The sequence below is a fragment of the Aplysia californica genome, unplaced genomic scaffold (assembly GCF_000002075.1).
Source record: "Aplysia californica isolate F4 #8 unplaced genomic scaffold, AplCal3.0 scaffold00816, whole genome shotgun sequence".
Classification (NCBI taxonomy): Eukaryota; Metazoa; Mollusca; class Gastropoda; order Aplysiida; family Aplysiidae; genus Aplysia; species Aplysia californica.
In genome coordinates this window covers 293,368-317,662 of record NW_004798086.1, presented here as the reverse complement: position 1 = coordinate 317,662, position 24,295 = coordinate 293,368, and the positions used below count along the sequence as shown (strand labels likewise).

The following is a 24,295-nucleotide window of genomic DNA, read 5'->3' as shown; positions in this document are numbered from 1 at the left end:
GGAGGGAGGGGGGAAATATTTGTTATCAAAAGAGAAAAGGATGTAATGTATAATTGCCATTTCACCCTTTTATTCTTTTTGTATTTTTCAAAGAAAGACTTTGTCCTCTTCAATTAACCTTTGTTCTGGCAGGATAAAAAACCACTGTGTAATCAACTGGAATGACTTATGATCAGTTAATACCCCCTTCCGTTATGTACAGCATTATATTTCTTTTTAATTCGTTTGAAGCTTTTGTGGTAAACAAAACTGCCTGACGGGTGGTTGGAGGGCGCCATTGGTAGGTCCTACTCTTTTACTTTCCCTCTGTTGTTTCTGTCTGCCTGTGTGTCTTACTTTTCCCCAGCACCAAATGACGATTATTGTGTCAATGTGCTTCTCTTTACCCAAACAAACTCAAATGAAACTGTCTGCATGTTGCATTCAAATATAAAGAAAAATTAATCTGTTTGAAGCTTTTTTCGCAAACAAAACTACTTGCGAGTGATTGAGGGGCACCACTGGTAGGTCCTACTTCTTTACTTTCCCTCTATTGTTTCTGTCTGTCTGTCTTACTTTTTATTTGACCTCTCCAGTCTCTCTCTCTCTCTCTGTCTGTCTGTCTGTCTGTCTGTCCCGACCGGATTCGAACCCGGGACCTTTTGAATGAGAGGCCAACACCTTAACCCCTAGGTCACGAGAGCCCCCTTACTTTTTCCCAGCACTAAATGACAAGTGTTGATGTATGTCAATGTGCTTCACTTTACTCCAACAATACTGTCTTCTTTGCATCCAACAGCTCGGGTGACTCGACGGCCAGAATCTGGAACATGAACGACAACAACAGCGGCACGGGTGCTAGTCAGCTGGTGCTCCGGCACTGCATACAGAAGGGGGGGACGGAGGTGCCCAGCAACAAAGATGTCACGTCGTTAGACTGGGTGGTAAGCTGCAGTACTGGTGCTACTTATTTATATAACATGTCTTGATAGTCTTTTTATATGCAATACAGTCCTGTATAAGACGGTCGCCTGTATAAACAACAGACACTTCCCATTTTTCCTTCCTTGCGTATTCTTTACATTATAATTACACTGTGTAAGACGGCCAACTGTCTTCTTCTTCTTCTTGATCGCATCACTCTTGAAGTCTGGTATCTGTCATAAATTGGGCAGTCCTGCTCAGTTCATCTGTCGGCCCCGTATAGCTTCTCTGGCCAACTGTCTAATATGGCCACTTTTTTTCTTCGACAATAAGTGGCTCTCGTAAACAGGTTTGACTGTAGTTACTGTATACGGAAGGCTTTTTCTCCTTCGTTTGCAACCAGTTATGTCGTCTAAGTTTTCAGCGTCACAAACTTTTGAATAACTCTGCTTCTGTTTAATCTATCAGCAAACCAAAACAGCCCCCCCCCCCCCCCCCCCCCCCCCTTAAAAATGGGGAAAAAAAAAAGAATGGGGGGCCCCATATTAAACATACTGTTTAAATACAGACAGATGAATTTGCCGAGGTATGGTACATTTCTGTCTGTCTTTCTTTTCCCTTTGTACTAACTAAATGGTTGTTCTTCGTCAGTGTACTTTTTTTTACTCACACACACAATGTTTCTTGTTTTTAGTGTGAAGGTAACTTGTTGGCGACGGGATCCTACGATGGATATGCCAGAATATGGAGCATTGATGGTAAGGATATCATCAGTAACCCTAAAATGCAGTTTTAGGACTGTCACTTTTGGTACTGTAGCAGGTTGTATATCCATGGCGTTATGATCTACCTTCATACAGTCGGGAAAAGATCTCACAAATGTGATGAAAAACTCGAAATTACAGATATCTTGTACAATTTGCCATTCCCTGACTGATATCCCTTTAATTTTTTCTATTATCAATGAACATGAACTGTTGATGTGTCGAACACATTTAGCAATCCCAAAAGTTTTTGAGTTACCCATTCTTGACTGTTATTAATGTCTTGAACATTTTTCAACAACCAAAAGGAACAAGAAACTTATTGATTGAAATAGAAGACTGGTTTCAAAAAGTAAAAAAAAAACTATTTATAGTGCATGTTGACTCCTGTGACTCCATGTCTTTATTTAGGACTAGCAAAGTTCTTTATCAATATATTAGCCTTTAAAATCTGAAGTTGGCTATTGTTTTATTCATTTTTTTTCTCAGGGCGATTAGTCAACACTTTAGGACAGCACAAAGGACCCATATTTGCTCTCAAGTGGAACAAAACAGGAAATTACATTTTAAGTGCAGGCGTTGATAAAGTAAGTCCTGGATTTATGGTATTACGTGTCATAACTTTTATATATAATATACATCAAGACCAATAGAAATCTTGTGAACACTGAGAAACGGATAATAATAATAATAATAATAAATTGCATTTATATAGCTTATTTCCACAAAGAAGTGCTCAATGCGCTGTACAATAATACAAAGAACATATGCAGCGCACAGCTCCAATAGTAATCCTCTTTCTCTCTCTCTCACTCTGTCTGCCTGTCTGTCTGTCTGTCTGTCTGTCTGTCTGTCTGTCTGTCTGTCTGTCTGTCTGTCTATCCGTCTGTCTCCCTCTCTCTTTCACTCTTTTACTCTTTCTCTCTGTCTCTCTCTCTCCAGTACATCTTTGAGTAAAGACATTCCCACAATATTTACCCAGACACCCTCGTACACATTGATGACATCACACAGTCATACAATTTTTCAGAACAGAACAGCATGAATAAACGATACTGAGAGAACGTAATAGATACCTAGAGAACATAGTAGATACTGATAGAACATAATAGTATGCTGTACTGTCCTGCGTAAGCCATTATGATCTCTCGAAAATGTTGAATCGATCCAGTGTTGTTATTGATGTTATTGATCCAGCAGGAAAACGTTGAAACCACTCTCTTTTGTGCTCTGAAATATTGATAATAATTGTTTAATAGCCTACCTTCCATAAAGAGGGAGATAACGACATTGATTTATGAACAGATTGCCAGAGAAAGGTCATAGCCATCTCGATGTAGCAAACATGGAAAAACAAAAGAATGTATTTGCTAATGTTGACTGCTTAGTGTAAGGCTCCGCCACGTCTCTTCTCCTGAGGTGAGGGGATACAAAATTTTGTGTAACTTGTGCCCTCTCGACTCGGGTTTGAGGATCCTGTTTCAGAATCTCTGCAAGTTTAATAGGACTCGAAAAGAAGACGCAGGGCAAATTATCAGGGAGTGGAATGCTGCATTTTTAAAGTTAATATTCTGTTTGCCAACTTGCTACCCACAACCCGCTTACGAATACCCCAACATACTTGCCACTATACTGTCTTCCCACTTAGCTCCTCTCGACACTTGTCTTGGCCCAATAGAATAGGCTAACACTAACAATTTCACCTTAACAAAGACTGTGCCCACCATTTCGGAACTTCATGGTGACCGTAAAGATGGTTCCAGTAGGGAACAGGATAGAGGGTGCCCTCGTCCTTCATGACTCATTGGAGCAGAGGAAGATAGGACTAACGCTGACATTACTTTACGGAAATCCCACGTCATCACTCATCACCAACATTATTCCTAAAGTCATCATAGCTCTCAGATCAATGACTTACATCTATAATCCTAAAATCTCTTCTATCTGTAACAGTTACTTGTCATACTAAGTATGCACATAATACACTATTGGACACTATCATACGCACTTTTTTCTACTAATCAGATGGCGTCAATCTCATATAAATGAGCAAGGGATTATGATTAATAAAGTAAAGCTCCTCCATACACCATTTTGAAAAGTGACGTATGACAGTGTCACACTGAGCAGTCGATGTATGCTTGTTTGGGTTGCATGTTCCATGGAAATATGTTTTTCTCTTTCAGACAACTATCATTTGGGATGCGACCACAGGCAGTTGCAAACAACAGTTTGCATTTCATTCAGGTAAATTTGCTGCTTGTAAAATCTGTGTATCCAAAATGTGTTTAGAAAATTGCAATCTGACATAGGGTGTTTTATGTTTATATGGTTTTTATATTTTTTTCTGTTTTTATTTTCTGTCTACTTCCTTAATTAAGTGAAAACGAAGGTTTAAAGTTTAAAGCGGTTTTGATGAACATCTACTCCTGAATTAATCCCCCCCCCCAATTTTATTTTCACAGTGATTTTATTTTCACGGTGCATCTTCAGCTTTGAAGAATGTTTTACCTTTTCCGGTGACTAGAATTCTTTTAGATTGGAAATTTCACTGTTTGTTTCTGTCACCGTTTTTGTTTTTCCCTCCTGTGAGGAAAAATTGACAACGTGAACTGTGGATGTTTGGCGGGTGATTTAGTCTGGTTTGCCCTATCTTTCTTATCAAAGATCTGTCGTCAGTGGTTGGTGGGTGCTCTGGTGTGGTTTGCTTCTTCTTTCATTCCCATCAAACATCTATCGTCATTGTCTCTCCTCCGTCTTTTTTTGTGTATGTTACTCTTTTGTAACACTCTAATCTTCATTACTTATATTATGACCTAATTGTGTTGCGAGTGCTGCAAAACTCTCTTTTTAAAACTAAAACATGATGTGCACCCTTGCGACATTGTTTGCTCCAGTGTTATGTCTTTGTTCTGAGACACCTGAGCCATGAGTTGTTTTCCTGCCCGCTGCTCTTCCTGTTTGTCCCGCGAGGAACAAGGAACAAACACCTGTATCCCCTGGGGCGGTGCTACTGACTGAAGTGATTTTAGGCCATCCCCAAAGAAGGGGGAGGGAGACGGACATTAATATGTTCTTATGTTCAGTAGAATTGTAAATTGTAAATGGACTGATTCATCAATGTCATGCTCATAACTGTGCCTGAACTGCAACAGGGAACTGCTGCTTTTTCTTTCCTAGTTCTTACTATCGTTATTTTTCTCTACTTCTTTTGTGTGTTTGTCACAGTGACCCGTAATTTCTTGGGGGGCCTTGATAGTCGAAACAGACTTTGTGCTGGTGAAGCTAGAGAGGTGAGCAGAGTAAGTCTGATTCCCTGTAAGGACTTCTCTGTTGACATCCACCCCTTGGCGCTCATATGACCGTATGCAGTAGCAAGCGCTGTAAAACCTCTACTAAAACTAAAAACTAACACCTGTTCCTCCAGTTTGTTGTGGAAAACATCTGTCTCACCTGGAGACAGGAAATGTGTGGGTGGTAATTTTGTCTGAGAAATGAATTCTTGTGGCCTGAAAAAATTATGTATTTGAAAGTGCTGGTTGTGTTGTTTGATGCTCACCAACAGGAGGTACAATTTATCTCTCATCACCGTTCTTAAAAGCGAACCCAAATAACAAACTTGCATTTTGATGATTTTTGACATCTGAATACAGTCAATGACTGTTTAACAAAATGTTTATTTCGTGCAAAGCAAGGTGTAGATGTTCATATTAATTGCTTATTTTGTGTAATGTTATCCTTCCTTTTTGTTGTGTATTTTGTTTAAATGGCATCGGTGTTATCGTTAATTGTTTGTTTCAGTAAAGAGAACCCCATCAACACAACGAGGGCCAATTAGTGCTGGGAAAAAGCAAGACAGACAGACAGAGTTAATTGCCTATTTTGCGTAGTAACAGTGCTGGTGTTCTTGTGCATTATTTAATTTGTGTAACATTGATGTTTTTTTGTTCCTTGTTAATCATGTGCAACGTTGACGTTAATTATGTGTAACACGGACGTTCTTCTCCCCAGCACCTGCGCTAGACGTGGACTGGCAGAGCAGCAACACGTTTGCCTCATGTTCCACGGACCAGTGTATCCATGTCTGTCGGCTCGATGACACGAGGCCTGTCAAAACATTCCAGGGGCACACGGTGAGTGCTAGCTTGTTGACAGGAAAGATGATGACTTGGGAACTGGCATACAAATTTTTTGAGCTGCTTCGATGTAAACTTATGTCCGTCTGTAGATCTATCTGCATTCAAGTCATTTAGCTCCTTGTGACTTTGATGATCTGATAAATTGTTTGAAAACTTTAAAGAGAGAGTGGTCTGCAGAGGTGTTAATATGTTATAGTTCAGAAACTTGGCACCTCATATGCATGTGTCAAATGAGACGACCTTTTTAGCATAGTGTTCAATTGATAGTGGTGAAGATTATTTTGTTTTTTTAAAAAGAAATAAAAGGGATTGTCTTTTAAAAAAAAAAGAAGAGTACTAGCAAGGACTGTTCTAAAAAAAAAAAAAGAGGTGCAAGAACTGTTCTAAAAAAGAATAGGAACAATGATTTCTCTAAAAAAAAATTAAAAATAAAGAATAAAGATTGTTCTAGAAAAAAGAATGGGAGCAAAGATTAGTGTAAGCAGATGGTCGGAGGACAGTGCTGGTAGGGTCTACAATTTTTCCCCTTCCCTCTTGTCCATTCTGTCAGGCTGTCTTGCTTTTCCAAGCACTTTCTGACCATTATTATGTCAATAGACAATTTTTTACTCAAGCTTAACAAACTTTTTGGGAAAAAAAAAGGTTTTATATGAGGAACTAAAGAAAACATTCTAGGGACGTCTTAGTTACTACATCTGTGTTTTAGTGTCATCTGTATTATAGACTGCATGTAGCTAGTGGAGAGTGTTGCTAGTGACATCTGTTCTATAGTGACATCTGTGTTATAGTGACATCTGTGTTATAGTGACATATGTGTTATAGTGACATCTGTGTTATAGTGACATCTGTGTTATAGTGACATCTGTGTTATAGTGATGTCTGTGTTATAGTGACATCTGTGTTATAGTGACATCAGTATTATAGTGACATCTGTGCTATAGTTACATATGTGTTATAGTCACATCTGTGTTATAGTGACAACTGTGTTATAGTGACATCTGTGTTATAGTGACATCTGTGTTATAGTGACATCTGTGTTATTGTGACATCTAAGTGACTGCATGTAGCTAGTGGAGAGTGCTACTAGTGACATCTATGTTATTGCCTATACGTAGTGGAAGAAGATTATTTTATATACAAGAAGGCCACATGGAACCTGGAGAAGAGTCACAAAAAATGATGTACTGAAAAGTGGGAAGACATGTTCTGATATCAAGAGGCTAGCCTAGGATAAGGATAGATGGAAAGTGTTTGTTCATGGCCTCTATATTCTGGTGGAGGGTGAGAACACACCCCCCCCCCCCCCCCCCCCCCCCCAGTGATGATGATGATGATATGGAGGAAATAAGATTAAGTACGTTGCCTGAAAGTACAACATTCTATCCGACAAAGCAGGGAGTAGAACTGACAATATATTACCTTTCCCACACTTATCAGTGGACTTGGCCACCTTACTTTAAGTGTCTCCGTATATCACACTAACTTTGTTTCCTCACACGTATATCAGTGGCGTCGGTAGCCTAGTGGTTAGGCTACCAGACTTGTAACTGTGAGATTGTGGGTTCGGGGGTTCAAGCCTCAGCTCGGTCCGACATTGTGTCCTTGGGAAAGGCACTTTACACGAATTTCCCTCTTGGCTCGGTCCTTTCAGAGACGGACTAGGAGACCCCGCCTCTTAAATGACCTAATAGTGTTGATAGGGGCGTTAAACCCATACCATTTCACCAATTTTCACACATATTATATCTTCTTATTTTTCAGAATGAGGTGAATGCCATCAAGTGGGACCCCCAAGGTCTACTCCTAGCCTCATGTTCAGACGATATGACGTTGAAGGTAATACCTGGGACACATAACTTACTGTCAGTGTTATTCTGTCACTGTGTAACTGGTTCAACATTTTTCTGTTTTATTGTTTTAGTAGAGGGTTTATAGCACTCGCAACGGCATAAGGTCATATGAGTGCCAAGGAGTGGAAGTCAACAGAGAAGGGGGGTGGGGGGGGTTGGTGTGTTGAGAAATCTTGACCAACACCAAAAGAGGGCATTGCCCTACGAATAAGAGAAGTTTGGTTTCATCGATGTGTATATTTATTTGGTTGTAGAGAAAACTCTCCTTGCCTTTTAAAGAAACTGAACAAGGGGCAAAAACTTCGATTTTATCAAAACAGCATTTTTTCGAGATAGCCCCGTTGTGCTTAAAAGCGACCAATTTATGATGCATGTTGACTCCTGGGTTTTGTTGAGCACCTGCAGATTGACCCCGGTGATGGTTTTAAAACAAAAGACTTATATGGTAACAGCATAACATGATCAATAGTAGAGGTTTTTTTTGTTTTTTTTTAAATTGAGTATATCCTGTATGTCTGCTGGGATGTTGAATTGTTGCATCTCTCTCGTCTCAGCCTGAATTGACTTTGACAGGAAGAATCAAAGCAGTCCAGCTCAGAGATTATGTAAAATTGTGTGGATGGGGGCGTAAAGCATCAACATTTTTGTGGGTGTATGGTTGGAGGATACCACTTGTATATCCTATTTCCTTCCCTGTGTTGTTCTTTCTTACTGACTTTTTTTCCTGTGGGTGGTTGGCGGGTGCTCTGGTGTGGTTGCTTCTTTTCTATCGAACATCTATCGTCTTTATCTCCCCTCCTTTTTTGTGTTTGTTACTCTCTTGTGACACCTCTAATCTTGGGCACTTATATGACCTTATTGTGTTGCAAGTGTCGTAAAACACTTACTAAAATTTACTAAAACTGACTTTTTCCCTACCTACTTGTTTTCCTCACCTCTGTTATTTCTTTTTCTGTAGCTTACCCTTTTCCCAGACATTCATTTTCGTGTCGTTGTGTTTTCTTTACTCATATATGCCTCTTCTGCTTTGCCCAGATTTGGAGCATGAAGCGTGACTCGTGGGTTCATGACCTCCGGGCGCACGAGAAGGAGATCTACACCATCAAGTGGAGTCCCACTGGAAGTGGCACCAACAACCCCAACCAGAATTTGATATTAGCCAGGTACGAAGTGAGATCCTCCTCACTTAGAACATATGTATCGTCACGCTCAATAAGATGAATGCCTACGTCATTTTTAGCCATTTTGAGAAAATGATTTTAAAAAACTGTGTTTTTTTTGTTTTTTTACAGTTGACTCTGAAATGCTTGAATTTTGGTACACTCAATTGATTGTTCAAGTAAACTGTATTACCAAGCTGGCTCTGCTCTTCATTTCAGAAACAAAAACTCCAAACCTGCCAAAATTGACTTATGAGTGTAATAATATTTGTTTATTGTTTGATTGATTTTATCATACCTTTCTCCCTCCAAGACCTAACATTGATAACACACTCTATGGAACATTACAGCAACTGCAGCAAACCTGCACTTATCACTACATGGCATTGGACAGAAGAGCAAGAGCCCAGCTGTTACTAGATAGATAACAACAACAACGAAAACATTGATTTTAGCAAAAATAAGGGCACTGTCTAAGGTCATTTTTATTTTCCAACCAGTCTGATGGAAGCCATGTACCAAGATATTTTCACTCGCAAGTTTCCTTTTAACTTGCCTTTTGACTTAACTTAAACAATGTGGTTAATTGTATTTTTGCATGTCCATTTTCAGCGCCTCCTTTGACTCGACGGTGCGTCTGTGGGAGGTAGACCGAGGCCAATGTCTACATACCCTGACCAAACACACGGAGCCCGTATATAGTGTGGCCTTCAGTCCTGATGGCAAATACATAGCTAGCGGCTCTTTTGACAAGTGTGTGCATATATGGAGTGTCCAGGTAAGCTACCAGCGTTGTCATAAGGACTTTGTCTCCGTCCTTTTTTTCCCTTTAGTAGGGCTGGGTCACGAGCGCGAGAACGGAACTGAATCGTCACTCTTTCCTGCGGAACGCGATTCACGATTCACTTCAGCGGAACGCGGAACAGTATCGCCAAACGATTCCCGATTCACTCCCCTGTCGCTGTCACCACCTTGTGGCTTGTTTAACCTACTGCTGAGTCGAGTCACGAGCGCAAGAACGCAACGGAACACTTTGTATGGCTCCCCTTATTTTACGAAAGATGGTATAGTCCAACCCCCCTATTAAAACAAAATGAACGGGGTCCAACCAATAGACAGAAGGAATTTTATGGAGCCATTGTTTTAGGGAATGGTGGGGTTGGGGTTTAGGGGGGTCACTAATTGAGGTCAGTTGATAGAGCAGCGCAACAAAGGGTGTTGGGCGGAGAGGATGGCGGAACAACAAGAGTGGGACTCGCGCTCGCCAAGAGGCGTTGATATGACACTGTTCCGTTTCAGTCAGTGTTCCGTTTCAGTCAGTGTTCCGCCACAGCTCCACGAGCTCTCGCGTACTCGCGATTCATTGAAGCCGACTGAATCGCGAATCGCCACTCTCAGATTTGACGAGCAGGATCCAGCCCTACCCTTTAGGCTTCTAGTTATTGGTATGGTAAAAATAAAAATGTTCGTTCTTTGTTTTACGTTCTCAGTCTTGCACGGTTCTGTTTCATGAACTAGAATTCCTGATTATTGAGATTATATTCTGTTTGTCTTTGAATTAAACATAATCACAATTTGTTTTACTGTTATGTCAACGCTGTTGTTTTAAGTTTTCTCTAAGCAAACAAGAAAAGTGGCGTTTGCAGGTGTGCTATGACTGTGATGACATACTCCAAGGAAATGAAATGAAGGAAAGAAAGACAGATTTTTTTTCACCTGTGTACAAGATTTTTTATTTTCGTGTGTACCTCTTACCACACGACGGGCAGCAGGTACAATTTGCTTGGTACTGAAAACTTTAGGTTTGTGGGGCTTTTAGTTTGAAGATCTACTACCTGGTGTCATGTGGCAGCAATTATGACGCCACCTTCCTGTGACCCAACGAGTGATTGTAAAAGACTCAGAAAAAAATACAGACTTTCGGCTTAGATTGTGTGCATACCCATGAAGAAATGGTTGGTCTCGTCTCGGTTGAACATGAAACTGTCAAACTGAAACAAAGAAACAAAGCAATACACTCACTGTAGCATACTGGTTGGGAAATATCCCAACATTTCAAAAGAAAAGAAATCACATAACTTTGTCATGGAATTTAAATGTCTTACAGTCAGTGTAGTGTTATTTCGAGGGCTGTTTTCATCCTGAGATTTTTGTTCTGTGTCCACAGACTGGCTCACTAGTCCATAGCTACAGAGGTACTGGAGGCATTTTTGAAGTGTGTTGGAACCACAAGGGAGACAAAGTGGGAGCTAGTGCTTCAGATGGTTCGGTAAGAATTTCTAGATATATATTATCTTTTAAAAAGGAAACTACCCCCCCCCCCCCCCCAAGAAATTGACAGATGAATGAAAAATTCCTGAAGAGATAAGATGTATATAATTATAAAACATTTTTAGAACTTTTGCTGAGGAACATTGCAACAACCTAGATTTTAATTTACTCATCTTTATGCTTTTTTGTCTAAGTGCAATCCATAATGTGTCTGTTTTCTAATTTTAAAATCGAGAGATACAACATTTGCACTGCAAAATTAAAAAGTTTTTATATTCCTAAAGTGAGATACAACATCTGCACTGGAAAACTGGAACATTTTTATATTCCTAAAGTGGGAATATCACACTGGCCAGAGGACGGCTTTTACTCTTTTATGATTAATAACTTGATAGAAATGATTTTCCTTTTTTCTCCTGTTTCGTGTCTTTTTTAAAGTTCAGATACTAGATTTGACGAAGTATGCCGATTGCTTATGTATTTTCTATTTCTCCTTTGTTTCTTTTCTTTCAGGTTGTGGTACTAGATTTGAGGAAATAGCTGGGGTCTGCTCATAAGATCAGGGCAAACATTAGGTATTTGACATACCCACCTCCTCCAGAAGAGACAGGGTTGTAGGGCTGGCCCCTCCCCTCCCCCATGTTCATTCCCCTCACCTCCTCCCCAGCCCTGCCCCACGAATCAGCACAAGCCTGCTCCCTACCACCACCACCACCACCACCACCACCACCACCACCGCGGCTATGCTGTATGTGCTTGAAGCTGTCCCTTCCTGTCCCCCGTACATGAGATGCCCTCTGTTTGACGGTTGCTGTTGTCTGTACGTATGGTGGTCTTCCGCGATGTACCTGTCTCTGTCGCCTGGGAGTTGCTTGAGGCAGTCAGTCACTCGAGGGTAATCACATGTCTGGTGGTGGGTGGACAGAGAACCCTTTGGTTCTCGGCACGGATAAGCTTTGACGCCAACCAGCCCTCAGCCCCCTCCCCTCCCTCCTGCCCAACCCCCTGGCATGTTGCATCGAGTTGGCCATATTGCTGTCTGACAGTCAACTTATAATCTGAGTGGCCGGTCAGACAAGCAGCCACTCGCTTCGTTGACCATGCAGTTTGTTCCTCCACCATCTGAACCCAGCGGTCAGCCCCACCTCTTCAATCGTGACGGATTCTGCACCATATGGAAAGGCTCAGGTGGTAAACAGCTTGTTGTTCTCTAAAGTTGCTCGGAGAATAGACAACTGGTTGGGACCTCAGCAAGTAGTTGGTAGGGTGGCGTAGAGCGGAGGTTTATGTGCCCGCCTCTCTTCCTGATGTCGTATGGTCTCCCCTGTGGGGGGGCTGCCTCTTCTGAACAAGTCTCCGACGTCTTGCTTGGCTTGTCTGACGGAGACTTGGCTGACTGCACCTAGTTTTATTGTCTTTTGACCAGGGAAAATGACTTTGCTGTGTACCAGCTGCGCGCGTGTGCATGTAAGTGTGTGTGTGTATAAGTATGTGCATATGTGTGTGCGTATGCGTGTGTGTACAGTTCTGTGCGCTGTAACTGTTGATGTTCAGTTGTGTGCACATATTTGTTGTGTTCAACTGTTTGCATTTTGGTTCATTGTTGTTGGGACATCAGAGAATGTGTTGCTACTATTTCCTTTATGGTTGAGGACCTACTTTTGAGAAATCATCTGGCCTTCGAGGTTAGCAGCTATCTATTTTCTAGATCATTCAAGTTCTAAGCAACGTTTGAATGCACGCTCGCATGTGCATGCGCTCTCACACTCACACACATACATTTCCATGCTTACGCTAGCGCTCATGTATACATAGTTAATGTGTTTTACGCACACAAGCAAAGTTTAACATGTGCCCTCTGAGGTAGTTGCCGTGTTACTGCTTTTTTTGTCTTTAGAGCTCTACTGTTCCACTTGTATGAATGGAACTAAATTTGCAGAGGTGGGTGTTTTGTTTCAAGAAGATGGGAAATGAGAAGTTGAAAATGTCTTGACATTGATGCTTTGTTTTCTCTATGGCATGTACTGACAGAGTTGGGACCCTATCTTTTTCACATGTGTTAATGCTTCTGTTCTGAGGGTTCGGGTGGTTTGCGGGTGCCCTGGTGTGGTTTGCTCCTTCTTTCATATCAAACATCTATCGTCCTTATCTCTCTTCCTTCTTTGTGTTTGTTACTCTCCTGTAACACTTCTAATCTTCGGCACTTATATGAGCTTTTTGTGTTGCAAGTGCCGTAAAACTTTTACTAAAACTAATCTGAGGGTTCATGATTTGTCTAAAGGAGGTCAACACTGCAGGCTGAAAAAGTAGTAGCACCCATTTGTACATAGATTTCCCTGTTGTGCCAAGGGTATGTGAAATGCTTAAATGCTAATGTTTTTGTTTTGTATGAAAGAAAGTGTCCAAGATGTTTGCCACATATGGAACTAGAAAAAATAGAAATACAAAAATGCTTACAACTGTCAAGTATGTTGCAATTTTAACATGGACTTGTGGAAACAGACATAAGGTATGTTTACAGTTTGATTTGATCTTATTCGAGCTGTATCTCAGGGTAGAATCTTGTAGTCTGAATTTCAGTTGGGTTGTCTAGATTTGCAAAGAATACCTGTGTTTAAGAAACAAAATCCTTTTAAGGAAAGCGCAGATTTGAAATTTAGGTGCTGTTCCCAGTAAGAGATTGGTTTATTATTAATGATGACAGCGGCATATTGTTCTGAGAGTTATGTTGTACACAGAAAGGAAAGATTTTGTTGTAGTTTTCTACTAAAAGCTTTGGATTAACGGAGAGGACATTACCGTGAATACCGTTGTGTGCAAAAAAAAATAGTTGAATATTATTGTTATTGTAGTGTGCTAGGATATTTGAGAAATTTGTGTTGAAATATCTTCTGGGAGATGTCCAGCCTTTTAAAAAAGTTTTTAAAAAACTTTTGCGTGATTTTAAGTCGGTTTTGCTGACACATTTTACAATGTCCAAGGGTAGCTGATTTTGGAGTAAGCAGCTTCATTTTCCTGTACAAATCTTTGATGTGAAGTACAGTTGGGATATCTCTGGACAGTTGGTGGGAATTATTTGTATGTGGCTAGAGGTAGGCCTACTTAGTTTTCAAGGTCAGACGTTGTGTACAAAATGTGAGGTCCTCAATGAACGTCTTGTCTTGGGTTTTGCTCATTGTTTTTCTTTTACTCTTATTTGTTGATTAACTCTTGTCCAGTGTATAGCTTTTGACTCCTCTCTGGTGTATAGCTTTCTACACCTCTCTGATGTTTAGCTTTCTACAACTCCTCATGCTCTCAGCCACAAGTCCTCTCTGAGTGGTTGTTCTCATCGTCGGCTCGGTGCTGGGAATATCTGGGGTAATGGCTCAACCCTAAGTCAGGCGGTCACACTTTTCTGTGCGGCCTGACAGTGGCGGCTCACTCGTGCGTTGAGTGAATGATGCACCCTTAACCAATGTGTTATTGGGTGGTTGGCGGGTGCCCTGGTGTGGTTTGCTTCTTCTTTCCTATGAAACATCTGTCGTCTTTATCTCCCTTCCGTCTTTTTTGTGTTTGTTACTCTCTTGTAACACCTCAAGTCTTCTGCACTTATATGACCTGATTGTGTTGCAAGTGCCGTTAAACACTTACTAAAACTAAACCAATGTGTTAAGTGAGGCGGGCGGGTTGTAAGAGGGTGCTGCTGGTAGGTCTTACTGCTTTTCTGTCCCTTTATTTGTTTTCATGTGTGTCTGTCCTTCTTACTCCTTCCCTGCATCAACAGGCCATTATTGGGTTGAAGTGCTTCTTCATATTGACACAAATGGAAGAATTCCATTGTCTGAAGCTACATGCTGGAGAAAAGTTAATCCTCTTTCATTGTTCATGTCGTCGTCATCGTCTTCACCTCCCCTTAAAACTTGACAATGGCAGCAAAGTTTTTCTTTTCCTCCAGATTCTAAGTGCGATCAAAAAGCACGAGAGAGAGCGGTGATAATTTATAGACACGTTATTCTGTTACTCCCAGGCCCGCCCCTGGTGTTCTACTGTGCCGAGGGAGGGTTCATTGTACGGCTTAGATAGGAGCGAGTGTCTGCTGGATGTTGCTTTTACTGCCCGGGGAAATGCACTTTGGAATTTTGTGTGTTTGTACGCCTGTGTGATGTGATGTTGATTTCATGATGACAGTTTGAAAAGTTTATATCAGGATGATCATTTTTTTGTAATGCTTGAGTTGTTTGTGTGTTTGCTTCTGCAAATGTTCCTCAGAACTGTCCGATTCCCACTCTTTATTTTTCCCTGCAGTTTTTTTGGTTTTTTTTTAGATATTCATTTTGTTTTATGATGCTGTGTAATGTTGTCTATAGATGTTTCCATTGTGGCTTGTTCTGTACAACTTTCATCTCATTTGTATGTAATTTCATTTCCACTCATTTCTTTTTGTTTTTAAAAATAGTATGATGAGGATTGTATCAATTTTATTTCTTCTATCTCTTGTCTGCAAGGCCTGATACAGTCAGCAGTTTTGTTTGTTCCTCAGTCTTGTCTTTATCATTTAAAAAAATAATTACACTGACTGCCATAGTGGTCTGAATGTGCTTGTGTTGGTGGATTTTTCTCACCGGCTTCGGTTTCCTGTCTTTTGTACTGGTGCCATATCGTGTAGGTGTTATGAGAAGTTGAATATTTAAGAATGTGGATACTCAATTTGTTTCTGTGCCCATCTGCTTGTCCTGTGCCGTGCTCAGAGTTGTTTGGTGTGGGTGGATCCTCCCTCTTTTAAACACAAAAAATGGGTTCACTTTTACGGCGGAGCGTTTGTGAGAGGTTACGCTTGGTATCTGATGTGGTCACGAAGTGACCTGATCCATATTCTTACTTACTTTTCACATCGTTGTCTCCTTTTCATTCTTTCTTTTCTGTTATAATGAGTGTGTGGAATCGAGATGTTTTTAAGAAATTCACATTGAGTTTCATAGTGACCGTTTATAAGGGACTCTGTTTTGAGACAATGTTATGTAATGTTTCTCTCAGGATTGGAAGTTGCGACTTTTTAAAATTAAAAAAAAAATGTTTGATGTGTACAGCTTGTCTGTGTCACTTTCATTTTCTGCCCGAGTGCAGTATAGCTGTATTACATGATAGATAGAGTTTTACTTCAACTCTTGACCCACTAAACTAGATGGACATGTTGAGAGGGAGATGACTTCTTATCACACTGAGAAATAATAAATTTCAAGCCCCTGTAGAACTTTGGGTACTTCTCTGGTTCCTTTTCCTCTCAGATGTTTTTTTTACAGTGTTTTTTTTTAACACAGGTTTATAGGGCTGTAATTAATTAGGGCTTTGTACTTCCTAAGGCACTGCTGAGAATGGGCTGTTTTTGGAACTCTGACTCAAGATGAGAGATTGAATGTTCTTTGAGCGCGCACCATATTTTTTGCAAACGTGTTAAGGCCGGCTAGAGTCCGATAATGCTGTAATCAGATGTTTGAGTTTAAAATTTTAATGATTTTATCTTAGCCCTTTTCTTGAAAGTTGATGCCATAAATGGGGAATTTTAGTTTCTAGTGGTGAAAATGACAGAATAATGTTCAATGACTTTAATACAGATTTGGATTGTAGATGTAACCTACAGGAGCAGGGAGAATCTTAAACCGCAGTCCACTGTGGACACCTTTTTGTTACAAACTGGGTTGTGTGTTGTTTGTGTGAGGGACTGTCACCACAACTTGTGAATGCACAGCTAATAATTATTATCGTAAAGGGGTGCCCTTGTACCCGAATTTTCCAGAAAGAGAGGAAAGTCTTGTATGCTGGCTAATTTTTACTTTTTGTTTCCTATGTGACATATTGTCTTGTGTTTTTGGCCGAATGTGCTAGTAGGGCTGATTACAGTGTTTGTTTCAACGGGTTTTGGTGTCTGATTACTCAGCTTGGTTTTCTGTTCACTGACAGTTCTAATAACAAGTCTGATTCTTTGGTTCGCATCTAACTAGCATCTATGATGTTATGGAAAAGCTCTTCTAATTCACCTGTGCATGCAAAAAAAACCCCCCAAAACCAAAAAAACAAACGTGAGTTCTAATTCCCATGTAGGAAAGTTATTTCATCAAACGTCTCCGGCTGTCTGCCAGGATTCCGTGTCCCACTCAGGTGTGGTTTGTCCTGACCGGCACATTTGAAGCAGCCTGCCTCTTAAATGATGTTCATTTTGCGGAGGCTGTTAAACAATTTGAATTCACAGCACTGTCTCACTTTACCCGGTGCCCTGCTACTCCAGTATGGGGGTGGGGGGATAGAAATAAAATGCAAGTGGTGTCCTGAACTGTGCTGGTCATAGTCACATTTGTGGTTGCAGCGGTCAGAAATTCAGTAAAACCTTTCCATAGTGAACCAAAGAAGTGAACTAAACACACACTGACCTACTACAATCGGCATGTATGTTCCTACTAAACTCAGTATGCACGGACCTACTGTACTCTGTATGCATGAACTTACTGCATGTGGGAAAAGTCAGTTTATTAAACAAGCCAGAGAACAGTTTGCCCCATGTATGTTCCTACTAAACTCAGTATGCACGGACCTACTGTACTCTGTATGCATGAACTTACTGCGTGTGGGAAAAGTCAGTTTGTTACACAAGCCAGAGAACAGTTTGCCCCATGTATGTTCCTACTAAACTCAGTATGCACGGACCTACTGTACTCTGTATGCATGAACTTACTGCGTGTGGGAAAAGTCAGTTTGTTACACAAGCCAGAGAACAGTTTGCCCCATGTATGTTCCTACTAAACTCAGTATGCACGGACCTACTGTACTCTGTATGCATGAACTTACTGCGTGTGGGAAAAGTCAGTTTATTACACAAGCCAGAGAACAGTTTGCCCCATGTATGTTCCTACTAAACTCAGTATGCACGGACCTACTGTACTCTGTATGCATGAACTTACTGCGTGTGGGAAAAGTCCGTTTATTACACAAGCCAGAGAACAGTTTGCCCCACCTATTGTCTTTTAACTCTCCTATATTTGAAATTGTTATTTAGTTGGAGTCAAGCGTCTCCTGTATTTGAAGTTGATACTTAGTTGGGAGTTACTAACTTGCCTCTTTTTCAAAGTGAAAAAAGGTGAAGGCCCAGACTGTTTTGGCTTTTGTCTTGGTCTCTTTTGTGTAACTTGTCATTACGTTTTGATTTGAACATTCTGATCTGGTCACTTGAGCTGAAGAAGTGTACACTGTGTTGCTCTGAATCCCTGCAGAGCTGTAAAAAATGTGTGGTGTCTTCGTAATGTAGGAGTCTATTCTATAGTCTTGTTCTGCCAGCACAAGAGTTTCCATTGTGAGAAATGAGAACTGGGAGCATCTTGTCTTGTCACCTGTGGCAACGGCTCATTCAAGTTTGTGTCAGGTTTTGCTGGAAGAGGGAAAGAGGATTTGTCATTGTTTTATTTGAAACGAGCCATGAATTGGTGGTATGAAGATTTAGCTTTTTTAGCAATTTTTGACTGGTACAATGTTGTTTCTTTGTTTTTGTCTGTGTGCATGTGTGTGTGCGTTGTGTGTGTGTATGTATTTTATTTGTGACCTGCACTGTAGTCCTACGTGTTTTTGAAGCTGTTAAATTGTTACTGTTACCCAGTTTGCTCAACACGTGTCAGTGAATGCTGCTTTCGCATCATGGTGGTCAGAAAAAAAAAAGGATCTTACATACTTGTGGATTCAAGAAGGGCTCGGGTTACTGCTAACTTTTTTCCCTTCTGAGTTCTATGAAGATTTTTTTTTTAAAGCCAGCTTGCATTGTAAACGTAAAAAAATTGCCTGTGTAAATTTTTTTTCCTTCAGAGTTCCATAATGATTTTGCTTCAAGCCAGCTTGCATTGTAAACGTACATTTATTTTAGAATTACATGTTTAGATATTTGGCGGACTTGTATTGCTGAGAATTAAAACTGACATACTGAGAAAACACATCACTCAAGCTGTTAGGTTTTAGCGATTCAAACAATTCTAAACGATTGAGTTTTTCAGCCTGGCAGTAGTTCAAATCTCAAGTGCCTTTGTTTTTGAGTTTTTGTTTTGAATTCTCTGTACGACATGTTTTTTCGAAATCACTGAAACATGGCTGCGTCTCCAAGTGTTGTACTTTTCTGTCCATTGCTGATATAGAAGTGGTGTTGTCTTCTTGTCTCATACCGCCCTAAGGGTGTTCACATTTTAGCCATTTCCTCTGTTCTCATCCTTCACTTTTGCTGGCATTAGATCAAACAGGGTTTGATTCGGGGTGTTGCCTGTTGTTTTCTTACAGGTCGGGGTTTTTGTTTTACTGTTTTAATTAAAACAAATAAAATACATGATGCGTTTTCACTTGGGTCAAAAAGTGAATGGCCGTGATTTTTATGTTGTCTCTTCACTTTGTCGTTTTCTGCCGTGGTCGTTGGGCGCCGAGTGTGCGCACTTATCTCTTTTGAGTTTGTGTTATTGATTGTAGTGTAGTGCTGTTTGGCGTTGATCTTGTCCTGTATCTATTCCCTTGTCTCTCGTCGCACCCCCCCTCTCCCTCCACCGCTCCCTTCCCCACCAACCTGTCTGTCATCTGTGAAGCAAGTGCATCCATGTGCTTTATCAAGGCTTTTGCTTGGAAAGCAGACACGATCTTGAAACTGTCCTAGTTCATGGTCACAGACTACTTAAGTGCATTGTGGGAGACTGCTTTTAAAATTAAAATAGAGTGTTTATACAATCTGGTAAGACATTGTTGAACTGTCTACAAAAGTAACATAAAATTGTGGTAGGTGTGCTGAAGACAGTCTTGGAGCTATATATGTGTTTTATCGGTTCGGTTTGGTTTGGTAGGTAGGCGGGGCTTGCCAGATGGAGGGCGAAAAGCGACCATTGTGGCACAACCGAATGAAGCCGACGGCTACCATTAAAAAAAAGCAAACGCGTTTGTTTTCTTGTCCTTGAGTTGGGGGATCAGTTTGTGTTAAGAGGACTGATCCAGCTATGGACAGTGGGTATAAGACTGACAAAACAACTTCCATTTCTCCGCTCTTTGTTGTTGTGGGTGTACCAAGAGGCTTTGGCTTTTTGCTGGTGAGCTGAGGAAGTTTTGCCGTCAAGATGTCATGCTGAGAGCTTGGTCTGGAAAGTGAAGGAGTTGGGGGGAGAGGGGATGAGACAAGTGGGTGGAGTGGTTGTTCTTGTACGAGTTACTGGGTGGTCACTATTAACAGCTCGGTCTACCTTTATCTACCTTTGCTCGCCTCATTTTGTAAGAATTGTTAATAAAGAGGTTTTTATATTATTCTCTAGGGCTGTAGTGAAAGAACTCAATGCTTATCACACAAGCGATAATTTTCTCAATGTTGTCATAAGTTTGGTTTTTATTTTAGTTGTTGAAATTTTTTATTTCCCTCAAAGTATGAAATCTGTAAGCAGTGTAAAGTTCAGAGGTCATAGAGGTAATGAGAGCTGAATCTATGTTCCACGTGATCTGATCTTCTTGTGGTTCTGTTCTGCACACCCCAAAGTCTGTTTTCATAGAGCATAGGTAGTTTGGCTCGTTCAGAATGAAAAGCCCCAGAAGTTGTCCCAGCTAGTGCTTGAATGGCTGTTTGTGTGCCTGTGTGTAGTGTCTAATTTTTCTGCATTTTCTATATTACGGAAGAGAGCGTGCTCAAAATTTGCTTGCGCCATCCACGCTAGTTTCCCTTCTCCTCCTTTTTACTGGCGTCTGTGGTGTAATGCTTAGGCTCGTCGCCGTTTCACGCAGAAGGCGTTAGTTCAAATCTCGAGTGGGGGAGACCTCTCACCGAGTTTCTACGTCTGTGTCTCCTGGGATGCTGTTTTCCAACCGAACCCACCTGTGAGGCAGGCAGGGTTGAAGTAGCGCGCCACCCCCTTCCCCCTTTCCCCAACACCTCTTAAATGTCTAAATTGTGTTAAAGGAGATGCAAAACATCCAAGCTCCCTTTTTTTTCCTTTGTCACTGTGCTGCCATTACATGTTATTGTCGTTGATCACCGAGTCCCTGCCCCACGTCCGCGTCCCCCCCCCCCCCCCCCCCCCCCTCTCTCTCTCTCTCTCTCTCTCTCTCTCTCTCTCCCCCCTCCCACGTCTCCCTGTGCTACTGTGTTTTTATTGTGAGTAAAACTAGCTGATACTGTTTTCAGGACCCATCATTATTGACTATTGACATGCCTTGTATTTGTTACTATGAAACATTGTCAAATCTGAATTAAGATTGAAAAAAAAGCAAAAAAATGAATAAAAATGATAACAAGACCTTACTTTCAATGGTTTGTTGTTGTAGTTGTTGTTGTTGTTGTTTCTTCTTCTTCTTTCTTCTCCTCCTCCTCCTCCTCCTCCTCCTCCTCCTCCTCCTCCTCCTCTTCTTCCGACCGACTCCTCGGCCTCCATGATCACATATGTGCCTTATTATCTTTGAAAATTGCCAATGTTCTAAAAAAAAAAAGACAACTGCATTATTATTAATGATGACCTTGGATTCTCCTCTTTCACAACACCCGCCCCTCCCCTAAAAAAATTATTTTAAAAAAAAATCGTCTGGCTAACTTATCTGTTCGAGTTGAGTAAGTTAAAAGGGTGTCTAACTAACTCTGCCTCTCTTGTTTGTAGCTAGAGCAGTATTTCACACCTAACTAGCTGAATACCTTTGATAAAATTAATCGTGGCATTATCTGGAACCGGAGCATGGTCAGTTGTTTACACTTCACACTTCACACTATGTGGCCAGTGTGTCAAGCCAGGAAATGGGGAATGGGCGCACTCAGGTCTTCTGTCAGCACTGCTTGGAGGTCACGTCTTAGACAATTTCGATTTATACATATTTACATTGATTAAACTCCTCAAGAATACAGTTATTTATTATTTTTCTTAAGAAGAGGTGGGGCCTACGACAACATCGAGGTTTTCAATAGGACCTCGCCTAGTGTGTGGACAAACATGATACTTCCCCAAAACAATCAAATTAAATCCCTCGTCCCATTGTGCATTCAAACCAGGACCTTCTTCATCGTATGCTAGGCCTAAAATTCTATCATAAAACGAACTGCGCTATCAGCATTCATTGTTGAAACGACAGATCGTAGTAGTTTTAGTAATTATCCGAATGCAAGTGGAACGCACGGCAGACTGAGACAGGCTACAGACCATGCTCTAAGTTACGATGAAATAACATCAACAACAACAGCAACAGGTCACTTCTCCGGGCTGCAGGCCTGCATAGAATAGACAAAACATCGGACCCAATCTGTCCATTGTGCAGCGAGGAGCCCCAAGATTTGGAGCAGTGGCTGCAGAGATGCCCCGCCACAGAGTTCCAGCGGAGGCATCTCTTTGGGGGAGGATTCAGGGAGGTTGGACTGCCTCACCCGCTACCCAAGAGAGGCGGTGGCCCTGGCGAAGAGCACGCTCTTCGGGGCTCCTAACATTTCAAACGGATAGGCTATCACAATAACACACACACACACACACACACACACACACACACACACACACACACACACACACCAGCAACAACAACAACGACGACGACGACGACGACAAAGGCAATTGCGACGACCAGAAAATAATCATTACACACGATTTATTTGTGAAACGATCAAAAGATCACAAAAACCCTTACGAAAACAGAAGCAAAATATAGCTATTTCATGACTAAGGGAAACAACCAAGAAAATATTCTCTTTAGCTTTGTTTACCGAGAGTTATATTCCTTATTTACCGAGCATCTAATAACAAATTATAGTACTTTGACCCTGCAATTCATTTATAATACATGTATCTGTATAGTGTACATCTATGGTTTTTTTCTTTAACAAGAAAACTAACTAAATTTATAGGCATGCTTACAAAGGAATTGTTGCTCATATTGCACGGTGGGTTTTGTTTGTTGTTTGTTTGTTTAGTATAGGGTTTTACGGCGCTCGCAACTGCATAAGGTCATATGAGCGCGCGGGACACACCTAATACTTTTTCGTTGGTAGGAATTTTTGAATTTTGCCCGGGTGGCGGCCGAAGCCTACTCTTATCGATGTTAGACCACCAAGGGATCTTTAACGTGCGCAACTTGCACACGGGCCCTCCGAGATTTTTCGCCCTTGTCCGAGAAGGCTAGGTGTAGATCTTTCCTACCAGAAGATCAGGGGTGTGGCAGAAAGACAGCAGTTAGGAGGAACCAAGGAGTAGCAGTAGAAAGGCTGCAGAAAGAGTCAGGAGCCCAGAGGAAGGGGCAAAGGAGGTGAGGGGGTGGGGGCAGAAAGTGGAAATGAAAGCAGACAACAGAACATTGTTAGAGATCAGGAAAGGATGTGAAAGGAGACAATTTTAGAGAAGAAAAATGTTTTTGGTCGCTACCCGGAATCGAACCCGGGACCTTTGAATGAGAGGCCAACACCTTAACCTCTAGGCCACGAGAGCCCCCGGGTTTTGTTTAGATACATGGGTACATAATATATACATAAAGAAACTAGATCTATGTTGTCCATTTATGTGATTTCCTCTTGGGAGTCTGGCGTATGGGCAGGTTCGTGTGTCCTAATGTTTGTGTGTGTGTGTGTGTGTGTGTGTGTGTGTGTGTGTGTGTGTGTGTGAGAGAGAGAGAGAGAGAGAGAGAGAGAGAGAGAGAGAGAGAGAGAGAGAGAGAGAGCGTGAAGGAGAGAACAAGATCAAAACTGGCCTTGAGAGACAGGAGACAAGTAGATTCACTAACAAAAAGAGAGACTGAGATAAGAAGACAAAAAAAGTTTACAATTACATCCACAATATCTTGCTTAGTGAAAACAAAAATATAATTAGATTTAGATCTACAGATTTTTTGTCATAGCCTACGTTTTTATTTATTAAGTTTGAGAGTTGGCCTCGCCTATGCCCAAACGATTCTCGAATCAAGAGTGAGACGACTTGAAGCTGATGTTCCCCCCGCGCCAAACCCACGAGGACGACTTCAAAGTTGAACTGAAGTCAGTGAAAAGCCGATTCAAAGTTCTTCATTCATTATTTTTAACCTCCACAATTTATCTTTTTTAAAACCTTTAAAATGGCTTAAAGTATTCTTTAATATATTTCATATTAAAAAGAAAAATAAGATGTGTGTAATAATATTATTGATAAGCTTATCATTTATGCGTAGGCTTAATCTTAATTTTTTCGAGACCTAATTTTTTACTGTGCCACTCCCTCCATCAAAATCTGGGGTAGTCT

At 41.0% G+C, this 24,295-nt stretch overlaps 1 protein-coding gene across 1 annotated transcript; it reads left to right on the top strand.

The window, feature by feature from the left end:
- Positions 1-778: 778 nt before the first annotated feature.
- On the top strand, positions 779-13,914 carry LOC101855147 (F-box-like/WD repeat-containing protein TBL1XR1; the record flags this gene model as incomplete). Its single annotated transcript, XM_005109794.3, is given in 10 exon segments — positions 779-923; positions 1,598-1,661; positions 2,157-2,254; positions 3,854-3,914; positions 5,679-5,800; positions 7,568-7,642; positions 8,692-8,819; positions 9,429-9,594; positions 10,984-11,085; positions 11,601-13,914. Coding segments are annotated over 10 exon segments (988 nt in total), but the record flags the coding sequence as incomplete, so codon positions are not given.
- Between the last annotated feature and the right edge of the window lie 10,381 nt (positions 13,915-24,295).